At 41.9% G+C, this 16397-nt stretch overlaps 1 protein-coding gene across 1 annotated transcript in view; it reads right to left on the reverse strand.

Annotated features, from left to right (window-relative positions):
• The window catches only part of LOC103363755 (serine/threonine-protein kinase 32C), a 78385-nt gene that overhangs the window by 12801 nt on the left and 49187 nt on the right, over positions 1–16397 (reverse strand). Inside the window, exon 3 of the mRNA XM_008290639.1 lies at positions 5635–5786. Within this exon, the coding sequence (XP_008288861.1) occupies positions 5635–5786 (152 nt within the window). The remainder of the gene's footprint in view (positions 1–5634; positions 5787–16397) is intronic.

The following is a 16397-nucleotide window of genomic DNA, read 5'->3' on the forward strand; positions in this document are numbered from 1 at the left end:
CGCAGTCACTTCAACAGACCGATGAAGCAGCAATCTAGCATTCTGTGAGATACATCTGTCTCTTTAGTTGTCGAACGCTTCAGGATATTCACAAGCTACTTTCTTGTCTGTCCGATGTTTGTTGCTGAGCAGGTACTGTTCTGTATAATCCATTTATTGGAGCATTTCTGCCTGCTATGACTGGAAATAATACTGATCAGATAGTGGGACTAAACCAAAACAGAAACCCTTTCATCTACTGTCCATATAAAACTAACATTTAGTGAAGCTTCAACTGTTCTATATCTGCGGTATACACCCTCACGCAATGGGACGCTGGAATGGGTCAAAATCATGTTTGACCACTAATCTCATTTAGTGTGCCCTCTGCACCTGCAATGAGCACAATTTATTGAGTGCTGCTTCCTAATGAGCACAGAGGAATCGCTGGTCAAAACCTTGAGTATGAATGAATGCCTGGCACTTCTGTGGGGCCTGGGGAGAGCCGTTTCTGTCCAAAACCATGAGGAGGCCATGTAGCAAGGCCAGGACAGGACTAGGCTGCGACAGTCACAGCGACTAAGAGAGGAAGGTTAGCCGGCTGGAAGGGGTACAAGGAACAGGCTGAAATAATCAGGCCACAATGACAAATGAGCCCAGGGAGGCAGGGAGGAGAGAGGGAAATAGAGGGACAGCGGAAGAGGAGAAAGTGTTTTGAGGTAAAAAGCGAGAGAGAAACAAGAGCTTGTGATTCTTTTGGCTCGAGCTGGTCTGCAAAGTTTCAATGGCCTACATAAAGTTGATGATAGAGATGGCCGGAGTCAGCTGCATGACTCAATCACAAGACACTTGCATGGTCCTCAGAGGACTCCTTCAACAAAGACGTGAGTGAGCGCTGCCTCTCGTCTTAGCAGCCTCCAACTGGTCGCCTTAAGACACAACACCTCCGCTGGCCTCCTTTCACAAGGTGCACTTTGAAAGCCATGGCCTACAAAAAGTTCGTCTGTAAAAGTAGTGTGAGGACAGTTTAAGTGAAAGTCTAAAGTCCTTCAAGGCTGCAAGTCCAGGGCAAAATAACCTGTGGAAGCACAATGTTTTACAAGAAAAACAGACTCCTGTGCTTTTGGAAATAGAAATGGTTCCATATTTTGACGTTCATGATAATGATTTAAGGCTAAGCCCCCTCACAGGGCTTGTTATAAGTGCTGACTGGGGGTGTAGAGGCTAATTTGTTCCACAGTCTCCCAAGGCCTTGTTCCATCCAGGCCTGAAATCAATATTCCTAATGGAGGCTGAACAGGATAGGGCACATCCATCCTCACCACTCCACTCTCTCGCTTTCTGACTCTGATGAAGGGACGGACAGCGTGAGGAAGGCACTATATACCCGCTCCTGATGACTCACCCCTGTTTTGGTTTTGCAACCTTTAAGATGCGCCCAGGGGACTGGGAGAGCTCTTTGATGACAGTTGCTACTCTTGCACGCTTCGACTTTAAAAGCACTGAAGCAGCGTCCTGTTGGTCATGATTCAGTGGTGCGTCTCCGGACCCTTGGGGAGAACAGGTGATGATGTCTGAGAGTGATCTGTTGTGATGTAACGCTTAAGGCGAAATCTTGCTTTCATAATGATGTGCTACACTCCGCTGACCGGGGGACCACATTCATCGCACCCTGCTGCTGGTTACTTTTCAGCTCCTGTGTGGGCCGATGTGACCCCCCCCTGCACTTTGGGGTTTCGCACATTATGAGGGAAAGAAGAAGTCAGCGTCTTCTCATGTGTCGCAAATCCCTACAAGGATTTCCGTGGATTTGGTGTTTGCAGCTGATGATAGTTAATTTTTCCTCCTCTAAGGTAATCCATTGAGTGTACCCTCGACTCCTACACATGCTTTCTATGCAGCGAGGGAATGGTCGCAGCAATTACTGTGGGCTGCAAACTTGACATCCGCCCAGCTTAAGGCAGCCTATCCCTGGCTGATGGGATTCAGTGTGGGCTTTCACAAGGTTGCCTCCTAATGAATTTCTTCTGAAGCTACGGATGGAGCCGTTCAAAAGCAAAGCGGAATTCAGGATGTCTCAATGAAAGCTAAACCGCGTTTCCAGACACAAAGTGTGCCAGGGTGTGTAGGTATGAGCTGGAGGAAACCTTACAAATCCTCTTAGTCTGCACATCTCTTTTTTTTTGACAAAACAAATCAATGCCAAATACTTTCTCAGTGCTGTCTTATGCACCCCGTCTGACAGCTGTTTGGTGTATTTTCCTTCATTCTCTCTGACTCTGGCTGACTGTCTGTTTGGCTCACTCCTGGCACTGTATCAATAAAAACACTCCTATGAAGCTTTATCAAAGCCGGGTTTTTCTCATGAGTTGAATCTTTTTTTGTTTGCTTTTGAAAATAGGCAGTTTCCAAAAACCCCAGCTGGTCTCTCACACATCCATTAATAATATAATGTAGTGCCCCAAAACAAAGCAGCAGATATGGTAACGCTCTGTTTGACAAGCCTATGGATACTGGCAACAGTCTAATCTAAGGGGGTTTGGTTAAACAGCATGCCCACACACTGAACCAATTATTTTCCTCAGTGCTATACAGTAGGAGAGACAATAGGGAAGATGAAGCAGAGTTTTTATCAGTCATATCTCATTACCTGCCGGGCTGAGATGTTGTCTCGAGCAGCAGCTAAATGAAGCAGACAGTTTATGCGATGCATACAGGTGCAACATAACAACGCTGTCTTGTACACGTGTTCACAAAGTGTCTTGTAAACTGGGGAAGAAATTACGAACTCACTATAGACTCCAGCTAGAAATTGATTTTCTATATGTCTCACTGTGGTCTCCTCTCTCCGGCTTTAGCAGAAAAATCAAAACCTTTCTTTCATTATATATTTTTGGACACATACTGTTCTTCAGAGTCAAGCTTCAGTTCCCGAAGACGATCCTCAGAGCAGTTCCAAATGGATTCACTTATTGATGAGGATAGAACTGTTTCTGACTGTAGGTATGTGCAATCCCAGTATCTAAAAACCTTAGAACTTAGCGAATTAGAGCAAAGTTATACTAGAAAATACATTTTTCTTACGCTCTACGGTGACTTGGGACAAGTCTGGCAATAACCCAGCTGCCCATGTTCAGTGTCTCGTACAGTAACAGCTGCAGCCACACACAGTAACACAGCTGGTTCTACCTGGCAGATCTCGCACAGTGTGACGGCAGTGGCAACAGCCTGTTGACAATGAGCCTTTGCTTCCTGCATCCCTGACTCTGATGGTTTGTTTTTTATCTGACAGCCTCTGTATGCTTTTCGAGATGATCAGCCAAATACAAGCAGGAGAGATCCGAACGAGACTCTCCTGTTGAAAGAAGCTGTTGAAAAAGGCCCTGACCTAGCCTAACTTCTACAATGAGTGCTTCAGCAAAGAGCATAAACCACTGGGGCACACTGATGCTCAAGTGTGTACATAATATATTTGAGATACTGACGCAGAGCAAACACAGATTTAGCCTTCCTTAAAGCGTTGGTTTATCTTGGTTTTTTAAAAATAAATAAATAAATAAATAAAAGAAACGCAAGCAGGAAAACAAGTCCAAGCACCCTACGCAATGCAGAATGTGGGCTAAACTGAAAACGATCGCGGAGCCAAAAGCGCTGCAGAATAAGGTGGTAACGCTCTTAATTTTAGGTGGTGGTTTAACCAGCACATTTGCTTGGGCAGTCTCAAACGCCCACCTGCAGGAAGGAAAGAGAAACGAGGTGTCTGATCTGTCCCAGATTCATCCTGCAGCAGGAGACAATGACCCCAAACATACAGCCAGAATCATAAAGAGGAACACAGTCCAGTAATAGTCGGTGTGGACTTTAAACAGCCAACAGCATGGAGTCAGTCTGGGATTAGAGGAACAACAGTGGTTCTCCAAGTTCTCCAAGATGCTGGAACAAGCAGGTGCACCAAGAAGAAGTGGAGCTGTTTTAGAGGAAAAGATTCTCACATGTGTTATTATTGATTTAGGTTTTTGTGTTTACTGTACTCCACTGAATCACTGAATGCATCATGGTAACTTGTGCCTACAATTTAAAGGTACTTTTGCCACATACCATACAGTGGAAGTACATGGAATTACACTTATGGGGCTCGCACTTTAAAAAAAAAAAAGAACAAAAAATAATAAAAATGTAAAAAAACAGCAATATACCATTTAAGACACTGTGTCCCTATGTGTGATTATGCAAGCGGCAGTTATTGCTGAAACTACTTTCCTCGAGTGAAAGTGTCAATTTAAACCACTTAAAGCATGTCCTGTGGATTATCGAGAGTACCTAACAGAAGGAAGCCGCTTAATGCTGCGAACGTATGTGGCAAAAACACAATTACTCTCCATTGTTTTAGAGGCAGAAAAATCAAATCGTTTGCAAATGAAACAAGAAATGTCGCCATGCTTGGTTTCTACTAGAAATGGGTGAGATTAGTGTGAAGTGAAAGTTTGCTAAGTTAAAACTATGTGGAAGATTACATTCGCATACAAGTGCGGTGGACTGTCCAAGTAACCGAGACTGTTGGCTGAGTCTGGCACTGACAGGACTTTGGTATGAGGGAAGCTGGTGGAGTATGTGGTTGCTATGTCCTCCTGGTGAGATGGACGGGCCCTTTTTGGAGCATTTCGAATGCAGAGAGGAGGTGTGAAACTTCTCATTCCCACATATCCGCAATGATACAATTTGGTGCGCTTGTCACTAATGGGCATTTGAAATGGTGCTGGACGCAGACTATGACAAAAGAGAGAGAGAGGGAGAGAGCGAGAGGGAGAGTGCAGAGCAGCACAGCACATGGAAAACTAGAACACAGAAGGCTTTGGCAGTCATACACTCCTGCAGGGAATTATAAAAAATACACAGGCCTACTACTGTACGCTCATTAAAATGCCCTCAGTTTGTTCTAGTAGAGTAGCTTCTCCAGCAGGCAAAAACCATCCCGCAGATTGAACTTTAAATCATTTACAACTTGGTGAAAGGATGAGCCCAGGACACAACCATGTCTTGGTTCATCTACTCACCCGCTACACATAATCAATTCATCATGGAATGTGTGAATAACAAAATATTCTGGCGGCGATTGCTCAGAGAAGATAGGCATCATTCTACCAATTACAGAGGAGTAAAGTGCTTTGTGTAATATGCCGTGAATGCCGTGCCAGGTCCCCAATTACATTTAGAAATGTGTCCCGCCTGGAGATGAACGTTGAATAATGAAAGCAGCTTCCATTCACCCACATATCAGACTCCAGGGAAGAGTAAGGTCATTTCAAACCACAGTAATTATCAAATGTGTGCTTCATGGGCTCAGAGTCAAAATTAATATCCCGAAATATCTCTCCTGTGTAAATTGTTTCTTAAGTTGATAGCTGTTGGTTTCTGGAGGAAGAAATGTTTCAAGCTTTAATTAAACTACGAAAACTTTTTTTTTTTTTTTAAATCACTCAGTGCCAAATGCAGAAAGTAAAGTGCATGCAACACCGGGATCGTAAAAGTCTATCTAAGAGGAAGCATGCAGCTGTCTATCGGGAATCTGTTGAGGGGGGGAAATGCACAGACAGGCAAAGCAGGCGACCGACAACAGCAGACCACACTGAAATTGTAAAAACATAGGATAGTCACCAGAGATTTACTAAAAAAACATGTTCAATTTCCTGTAGGATCTCAAGCTCTCTAAAGACGTTTCGGACCTCATCTCTCTCTATGCACTGCTGTTTGTTCATGTACTTCATGGCGTACATCTTCTCGGTGTCCCTCTTTTGCACAATGCATACCTGCAGAACAGAGAGGGGAGGAAATTGGGGGGGAGAAAGAGAGACAAAATTAAACATTAGTGTCAGAGAAATATATATTTAGACACTTTGCACACAAAATCTGCATGTGAGTTTATTGGAAAAAACAATACGTGTAAATAAAGAAATAAACGCAGATGTAGTTTCAGGGAGGGAAACAGAATTACATCACCACTGTTGTGTCTACGCCAAGTTTCAGCTCCACAAATGCGGCCACGCTGCTATGCAAATAAAATATGTTTTCAAAATAGCCCGCAGCGGCATTCAGCTGTTGATTAATGCGATCACTCAGGATGGATATCCTATACCGACGCGGAAAATGCTGACACGCTGAGCAGCTCTAATGAACTTCAATTTCAAACGTAGAAGTTTGTGGCAGAAACCACGTCCAAACAAATCACCTCATTATCTATTTAGCACAAGTTTTGTGGTTTTGCTCAGGAAATGGCAGGACTCCAGAGAGGTCAGAGTTATCATGTTAACATCACTGACCTCAGTCAAGAAAGTCGTGTCAGGATTGCTTGTTGATATTTACTTATTTTTATATTACCTGAAGATGAAATGCTTCTGGATTTCTAATCAATGACTACTTACATTAAGACAATGATTTGCCTGAAATCTTATGTTTCAATAGACGAAAGAGGCATTACATATCTGACATTAGTTTCCAGTTTTGAAACCTGGATACTGTATAAAGCCAGTTTCAAAACTTTTGATTTAATTTTATCGATGTATAGAATCAAAAGTCTTGTCAGAGGGCATTTTGGATCTCTCTTTTTATCACTCCATAAATCAGAAAACACCATCCACAGCCAAAAAAAGACAATTTTTGTCATGTTTTTAGGAATATAATGTTTTATAAATGAGGCTGTGAATGATATATGAACAAAACCCCTCAGTGGAAACCTTCAGAGCATAGATGGGAATAAGGCTGAAAAGTTTGGCGAAGGTAAATGCTACTGAAGTGGACATTTCTGGCTCACAGTAGGAGAAAAAATGAGGAAGAGTTGCAACTTTAGAATAACGTCCCAATAACATATATAAACTATTAACTGATACTTAACAAGTCATTAGTAAGTAACTCACTAATGGCTTGTTCATGATCTATGACTGGTTTATAAGGTATGGCTGTAAATCATTAATATACAGTTAACAAGTCATTTATAACTCATTAACTAACAGTTTGTAAATGGTTTATTAACTATCTATAAGGCATCGTTATAAATCATCAACAAACTATTAACAAACACTTAACAAGTGGTTAATAACTCACTAATTAACAGTTTACAAATGATCTATTAACTAGTTATAACGGATAGTTATTAGAAAGTGTTACCAAAACTCATTTTGAGACAAAGACCTTTAAAGATATATGTATTGTAATTGAATTCTACAGATGCAAATAGGTAAAGTGGAGTAAAAGATGAGAAAAGAAGAGAAAGAAGACATGTTACAGAAGTTAAATATCACAAAATCTCTAAATTGACCAGCGTATGAAAGACGTTGACTGGAGCATCTTGCCTTGAACAAAGCTCGCTGCAAAGGGATGACTAGCATGGAGGGAAGGGGAAAAAAATCAGTTAATAAAACACACGACATGGCACGTGCATGCTGTATTAAAACAGGCTTGAAGACAAGGAATCTGAATCTGTTCTTTAATGTGTCTTTCCAGTTGTCTCCAAAGATCTAATTTGCATGACTGTTGAGAAGGGATGCCACCAACGCTGTCAGAAATAATGCTTAACTGGGCCAGAGGGAACACACACATTTACAATAGCTTCGGGATGCACCAAAATATTGCTAAGCCTTCATTTCTTTGACTCAATTCTTCAATATCATGTAAATAAGAAGCCCGGTCCTCACGATGGGGAGAAAAGGGGATTAAGAGAAATCCGGATAACTAGATTTCTGATGGAGACAGCTGCTTTGTTTGTGTGCTGGAAGTTTATTTGGGTTTTTACAGGAGTGCATGGCAAAGACTTGACACGGGGAGAGTATCACAGTGGCAGCGGTACAGCAGGAACACCATTACTCATCCTCCTAATACATTTAAAATATGCCAGCCTTGGTGTACAGCTACGGTGGGGGGGGTCGAAGTGGAATCTGATTACCGACCACCTACATTTAAAAGCGTGCTCCGGTTTTCATCCTTAACTTGATTTCTTCCAATAACCGGGCTTTTTGTGTGCATGTAAACACAGCCTGAGTGAAACCTTCACAAAAAAGAATTAAATCAAACTGTCAAACTACTTCAGCAACAAAACCCAAGCAGCTGCTACGGCCCCTAAAAAGTGTCCCTCGCTGCACCGAGAGCACCCTGAGAGGCACTAAACGGCAAAATGCCCCCTGATATTTCTGCTTCAGACAGCAGGCCTTAGCTGGATTATATTGTCCACCAAGGATCTTCTCACAGGTCTCCTCATAACAGTCAGATCCAGACAGATGGCTGTTTTACACAGCACTCTGGCCTTGATGCACTGCAAAGAAAAAAAAAAAACAAGAAAAAACAAACACGCCCATCTCATCGAGTTATTTTCTCATTTGTTCAGTCTCTCAGTCTGACAAAACTGAGGAAAAAAATGCCAGTGGGAAGAGAAAATCTCTCGAGCTTCCATCCAAATGGATGTTTGTGCAGCTGTGCAGATGCAGGCTTCGGCATTTTTCATGAATATGATGATACCGACTTGAAATGAGTTACTTTGTGTTCTATATTCAAATTATGCTCCGATGAAGAAAAACTAGGGTTCCTGTTGCAATGAGAATTTTTCCACTTGAATTAATGGGGGAAAAAATTAAGAACGAGCACAAAGCTAAATGAGGTGTTAAAACAGACATTACGTGAATGATGACAGGAGGAAACCCATTACTGTGTAAAACACCATCTATTTAATTGTGCTCATGGTTTTCCCTCAAGCGCACGCAGCTCAAATGTGTGCCAGGTCTGACTCGGCTGCCTCTCCAATTTCTTCGGTCTGGATCTCCTCCAAGTTCAGATTTCCCCTATTTCTGTCACTTTCATTAGCTCATCACAGCGGAAATTCATCAAATGTGTTCCTCCTCCTCCATAAAGTGTCAGATTATACCGAGGAAGAGTGTGTCACTGAGGCCTCCTGAACTGACTAAGCCCCGCTGACCTTTTGTTGCTGTGCTTGTCAAACTTTCTGTTTTCTGAATGCCACATATGCAGTTTATGGCTTCAAAACTTTCCACTTTACAAAACATTCCTGAAAGAAGAGTGAAATGTAGGCAGAAATGACAACCGTCGCCGGCAGGTTCTCATCAAGTACAGCTGACAAAGCTAATAAGTTAACATTAGCTTTTATAATATGCTCTCACTCTCATTTCTGACGCTGCGACAGAAAATGCTTTAAGGATAAAGGCTACCTGAGGTACTTAGCAAATGCACCACTATCTTGTGTGACATTAGCCGGAGTTGCAGGTGTACCCAAACACACAAAGAGCAGGACTGAGTGGCTAATGTTGTCCTTTTGTGAGCTCTGCATTCGTGACTCTATCAATCTGGAACTTCAGCAGCATCAGTGATGCTCAAAATGAGGCTGACATTAACTTGAACTTTGGCAGCATCCAGGACATTCTTCAGCACAATCTGGTCTGTTTCACTCTGTAACTGTTTCATCAAACAGTCATTTTATCTGTCTTTATGAGGAAAATGAAACGTGTTCCTGCCGATACATCTCACAAAGTTTTAACAAGATGATCTAAGTCAGGCGTGTCCAATCCTGGTCCTCGAGGGCCACAATCCTGCATGTTTTATTTGTTTCCTTCTTCCAACACACCTGATTCAAATGATCAGCTCATCATCAAGCCTGATAACGATCCTGATCATGTGAATCAGGTGTGTTGGAAGAAGGAAACATCTAGAACATGCAGGATTGCGGCCCTCGAGGACCAGGATTGGACACCCCTGATCTAAGTCATGCACTTAACCCATTAATGGTTTTAATGTTGTGGCTGATTGGTTAAACACTGCTTAGACTTTCTACTTAAATCTGCTTTGCTAACATCGAGTCTTTCATTAGTTCTCTTAACGTTTTGGTCAGACGATGTAATAAATGTGTGCAGATTTCATCAATATCATTGTTAATATCAGACTTTTAATGTCCAGTGTTATTGACAACATATATGACCTCAATTAATCATATAAATTATGAAGACAAAGCCAAACTTACATGTTCAACACAGACCATTTTAAATTTTAAAAATGCAGAACAGCAGAAAAAAATATTGCCTATTACCAGATTATATCTACACATCCTGTTCGGATTTCACGTGTCCCTATCAGTTCAACCATAGCTCCTTTTTAGACTATTTTTCAGCCCTCAGTAGGGTAACATGCAGCTCCAGGCCCTCCCTTTTTCCATCTCCCACACTGGGCTCAATACAGACCCAGTTTCTCTTCCCTTTTAGCCAGGCCAGTGTGCGCCATCTGCACTGTGCTAGAAAATAAATAAATCCTGCAAACAAGAATTAAAACGGTCTTCCACACAGTTTCATCATTCCCTCACTATTAAGACAAATAAGCATGTTTCCCCCACATGCGCCTTAAGCCATTTCTTTACCGGGAACAAGAAATAGAGTCAATTTTTAGTGACACTCTGGCATTTCTTCGGCTTAGGACCTATTATAGAAATCTTTATGGTCTGCTGGTGAGCGGGGAACATTCAGGGCCAAAAGTTCCAATCCTCTTACATACCACCAGCAAGCTGATCACAATCCACTCCTCTCTGCACACTCCATCCAAACATGGATTCACATTTTCCTGATCATGTGCCGAGTATATTCCCTTCATTATAGCTACAGGACACGGCGCTATAGACGGCTATTTTTAGATTTTCTTTGTTAATGACTAGGTGGCAGCTGCGTAGAATATAGAAAGGCAGCGTTTTCCAGCCAATTAGATATCACATGTCAGTCATCTCCCACCAAGCCCGTCTTATCTGGAACCCCCAGGAGTCGGTCAGCAGAGTGAAATGACAACTTTTAGCAAGGATTTATTCATTTATTCATAGAGTATATTAGCAATTCAATGCATTAGACTAGTTTAGTATAGAGCAGAAAAAGGTAACAATTTTGAGGCGAGAGGTGTGAGGCTGAATGTTTTGCAAGCTATCTGCATATGAATGGAGGCATTTCCACCTAGATTGAAATCGGTTGAGATGGAAGATTCCAGCTATCACTGTGACACACCGTCGCAGGGCTGAGGCGACGACAAAGCGACACCTTCGGAGGCCGTTTCTCACGGAGCGGTAATAGACACTAAAAGGCCCCTAATTAATTCTCCAACATTATCTCCGTAATGCTAATGGTCAGCATGAGCCAGCCTACTATTTCACTGCAAGCGAGGTTTTCATTGTTCCATTCTAATTGAGGAACACCTGCTATTCAGATTGCCTTTGAACATTTGTCAGAGATAAAGGTCATTTTGTTCTCAGACAGGCAGATAGGAAGCCAGGGGCAAGTCCGAGGACGGTGCCAAATCTCTCCAGTGACTGGCTGGCTGCACATCTGGGGAGAGAGCTGGCTAATAAATTGGCACACTGACCAGATCTGACTGTGAATTTAGTAGCTTTGAGCCAGCGCGAGCCGTTCGACAGAAGAAAATTGTGGCGCTCCAGAAAAAGTGACTTCAAAATAAGCCAAATACTGCATTTTCCTCAAATAAAAACAGGCAGACAAATAAAAACTGGGTCTCTGGTAATAGCCAGGGGTGTGGTTGACTTAATTACAGACTGGCCCACAGGGAAGAAAACAAGGCTGTCCAGCTGTTGTTGCTGCGGTCCGTGTTCATATTTATTTATTTGTTTAATAAAAGCCCAGTCAGGAAATCAAGGGTTTCTTTCAAATCTCAAACCATGGCAAGAAATATAATATTTATGCTGCTTTCATGTATTAACCTTGGGAATAACAGAGTCTCGTCACTGGTCTGCACATACCTGACGTGTTTGTCAGGGAAAATTTTTCCATCTGTTTTGTGAAGCAGAACATTTGGAGAGAACTTAAGTCCAATGTTTAATTAGCTACGTCAGTTTCACTTGAACGTTGTAGTGGCTTGCTTTATTTTTTCTAGTGTAGCCAAGTGTAAAAACTTTTTTGCAACTTTTAAAAATTTGTATTATGTCGTACTTAAGCTTTCGATATGAGAATATACTCATTCGTTAATCTTGCAGCCATATTTTCTTATTTTATGCACAATTTGGAAGCATCAAGTCAGAAAAAGTGAACAGAAATGGTAGAATTCTGACATTGTGCCAATTTCGCATCAAGGACTTTACTCTCGCTTGAGGTGGTTTTTGACTAATTAAAAACAAATTGTGAAAAATATTGCTTTTTAAAGTTCTGACATAGAGAACATGTAACTCGTATGGCTGATCAGACGTTTCTCCTGCATTGTCTTTGCTTCCAGATGAACAATATCAGCTGACATGAAAGAATAATAACAAGATTGAAAACAATTCCAAAAAGAATTCTTCACATTTTTTCTTGTAGACAACAAGAGTTTTGCTTGTTTCGTCTTTGAGTTTTTAGCAGTTGGCAAGCAAATGATTGTTGTGTTGATGGCTTCTTCCATTCGACTTGTTATACCAATGCATATTGTGGCCTATTCTAACTCCTTTGGATAACATTACACAGACTTTATTATTTAATGCAAAGCAGTTATTTTAGCATTTTCTTTAGTTTTATAAAATTTGGCGCAAAATTGCAAAATAAAAACAGGATAGTAATTTGTTTGACAGTTATGTGGAAGCATGGTAGATATTTACAGATCTCCCTGTCCATGGCTCTCAGTAATAACTCCATTGGTTTCCACCCAAAACCTCAATTAAAAACAGGTCACAAATACATATTTTCAATTTTACAAAATGTCTTTGTAATTTTCTGGAACAGCTGGGCATTCTAGCTTCAGCAAACCTTTTCATAAACATGACTAACTAGTGTATTAGTTGGGAAATAGGTTCAATTATGAATTTGTTGTGTATTTATGGCAGCAAGACAGTGTGGGATTGGTGTAGAGGAACTGTGCCAGAGGAATGAGTGATACACTCTATCAGACTCTGGATAGACAGACGGACAGTTCATCGGATTTGTTGACAGTAATAAAAATACATAATATCCCCAGCTTTCACTTGTTTGTTACTATTCTCATTCGAGGTCAGCAATCGACACACACCGACAGCACACCAGTGTTTTGACCGGCTGTATCTGCATGCAGAGTGTGAGCGAAGCTTGCTGTCACAGTCCAGGTGACAACGAATTCAGCGCCGCAGCTATCACACCGCTGTAGGCCCACGCACCGGGGAACTTGAATGGCGTTGCGGTTAATGAGCAAGCACAACTGAAGGAAAAACTGGCCATTGGTATGGGCTGCGTCCAGGGTTTACACTTGGCTCCGGATTCCATGTCTCCAAGCGGCGGGGAGGATGACTGCGCTGGCTCGGGGTGAGATGCTGTCACAACGCTGGCTGTAATCTCTGACCACCAGCTGCACACAGCACCTGTTTATCTCGCCTAAAGAGAGCTTTTTAGAGGTGGTCAGGCAGCCGCGTGCACACACACACACACACACACAGACAATAAACATTAAGGCGGGACCTATTGATTTGTCTGTAGACAGTGTTAGAAGTGCGAAGCCTTTTGATGCAGAGGAACTTAAAGGCGAGGCCCGCGAAGGAGCGTCACAGCTGAGAGCGTCTGTCTGTCTCTTCCTCAAAGACAGGCGCCTACAGAAACCTTCCCTCGCATCACAACAGCTCAAATACTCACTTTTAATAGTTTTGAGCGCCGAAGCATGAAACTAACTTTGTTTTTCTGCAACACAATCATTATTTAATCAGTGCTAAGAAAAGGAGAACAGCGCTAATAACGAGGCGCTTGGTGTGCTGTTTTCCTGGAGTTAATCTCCACGGGGTCAGCCAGGGGCGCCTGGCAGGCAGAGAGACACGTTCCTACGATTGAACAACACATTAAAACATCCACCATTCTAAAAAAAACCCAGCACAGTTATTCACCCATATGTTCTAAAAACTTTCGAGTGCCACTAATGAGGCAATATGAGCAGCAATTACAGAATGACGACGGCGATGGGAGAAGCTACATATAAGCTCTGTTTTAAAACTAGCGGTAATCCATTACAAAAAGCAACAGTAATTCATTAATAATTCAGCGATTTGCATTCAATAGATCATCACAGAGACGGTGTACAGTGAAACGAGCAGACTGCATAGAGCCAACTGGAAGGGGAAAGGTGAAAGATCCCATATGGTGAAAAGCTGTTTCTATTGTGCTTTCTGAGGGTGTGAGAATATGAAGACGCTTCATCCTCCCATTCCTCTGATGTCCCTTCAAGTGATGTCATGATGGTCTCCCAGCTTTACAAACCAGTGTGAATTCCAGTAGATTTGTATTATGATGTCCCCACAACAACAGGAAAATATTAGAAGGTAGCATGACTAATGTGGCGTAACATTAAGATTAGCTTTAACCATATGCCAACAGGTCTGTTCTATGTTTAAACTGTAAAGCTAAACAGGGCAAAAACGACTTTGTCGGTTACTGTGTTGTAATTTTTCCCTTTTGTGCCTCAGTGTAACCTAAACTCAGCCAGTACTTACATCAGTTTGCTTCTCTCTTGCTCTCTGTGCTCACACATACTGGGTTTTAAGTGAATTCCCAATAAAACTGTTTTTATTTTTAAAAATTTCTCTTTCTGTTGTCAGACAATGGAACGAGTATGAAAAAGTGACTGAAACGCAACGCATGAAGCCTATATGTTAGCCAGCACTCACTTTATAATTATTTTCAAGGTTGCTGTCTGATAAACGGGCTGCAAGGTGGAGCAGTGGTTAGCATCGTTGCCTCGAAGGTCGCCGGTTCGCGTCCCAGTGAGGACACCCGGGATCTTTCTGCGTGAAGTTTGCATGTTCTCCCCGTGCAGCGTGGGTTCTCTCTGGGTTCTCCGGCTTCCTCCCACATAGTCCAAAAACATGTTGAGGTTAATTGGTGATTCTAAATTGTCCGTAGGTGTGAATGTGAGTGTGCTTGGTTGTCTGTCTCTAAGTGTAGCCCTGTGATAGACTGGTGACCTGTCCAGGGTGTCCCCTGCCTTCACCCTGAGTCAGCTGGGATAGACTCCAGCCCCCCACGACCCTAGTGAGACTTAAGCCGTGTATAGATAATGGATGGATGGATAGATGTCTGACAAACTCCCCATTGGCATGACTTTAATTTTATTTTTTTTTTCTAAAAAGACGTTTTGAGAATTCAGCAATATGAAGATGTAAAATGTTAGCTCAGATAGAAAAGTTAGAAGCAACACAATGTGCTGGTCTCACTCAGGTTTATGTTAGCTGCCACCTTGTCTTCTTCCTGAAGTGGGCGTGAGCAGCAACAGTTCAGGTGCATTTAAAGCAACAGGCACTGAAACAATCCGATTAGAACGGGACTAAAACCAGCGGCTATACAGACATGGTGAAATGTGGTATTTTGCTAAAAAAGAGGCAAATAATATGGGACCTTTAAACAAATATGTGGTTGTTACAAACGTAAAAACCAGAGCTTCATTACAGTGTCAAAGGTTTTTATATGAAGACATAATATAGCTTTATATGCAATTTGAACAGACATCTCAACATCTCCCTGAATTTGCTCGAAAAAATTCCACTGAGACTCAGTGTGACCTATCTGCTCGTATGACCCATCTACTGCAGATCATGAGACTAATTATACATTCCACCGAGATGCTGTGTCCAGCTCTAACTTCAGCCTTTTTACCCAGTTGCTGGTTGGATGGAGGATGTTAATTCGGGAGGTCACTCGATAATGATCCTACAGAGCATTGGAGAATTCACAATAAAAAGTTATTTATTCTCGAGACTAGAAACCATTTGATATAGTTGGAGTGAGAGAAAATGCTTCAGAAAGTGACTGGTGAGGCTCCTGTCTCTGCTTTTCATACAGGTAACTGCTTGGCTTAATTAAACCCAAGAGGCTCTTCCTCCTTCAGTTTCATTAAAACATTATCTGGACTTGAGGCGCCAATAAGCCCTAATGCAAAAATAAGTTCTGTGGTCTTAAAAAAACTAAGTTCAAGATGAATTCTCTCTTATTAACTAAATTCTGCATTATTCTGCCAGAGTTATGAAAGAAGAGGTGTAGAAAATATTGAAGCAGAGGAAGACTGACAAGCCTATAGGCAAGAGCCTCAAACTAAGCTGAAAATAGGAAACCAGGAATTCATTACTATCCTTTAATAATGTGTTTCATCCATCACAGAGGAGATAATACATCCTATCTAGTAACACTCCAATCTCATGCATGGTTTTTACGACATATATAACGACATTTTAGGCGTTTATCTGTGAGTTAGGCAGAGCGCCTTGTGATAAGCAGGTCTGACTGTAGTGGCTTTCTGAAGGACACTTGACACAGAATTAGATTTAAAGTATGGCAGTGGTTGTAAACCTTGGCACCAGCACCCCCGGGGGCTCGTGATGATTTTAGAGGCATTACAAGATGATTCATGGGATCTAATAACTGAGCGGGGTGACATTCCAATACATTATTGCTATGTAAGAT

Source organism: Stegastes partitus, unplaced genomic scaffold, assembly GCF_000690725.1.
Source record: "Stegastes partitus isolate 25-593 unplaced genomic scaffold, Stegastes_partitus-1.0.2 Scaffold688, whole genome shotgun sequence".
NCBI lineage: Eukaryota > Metazoa > Chordata > Actinopteri > Pomacentridae > Stegastes > Stegastes partitus.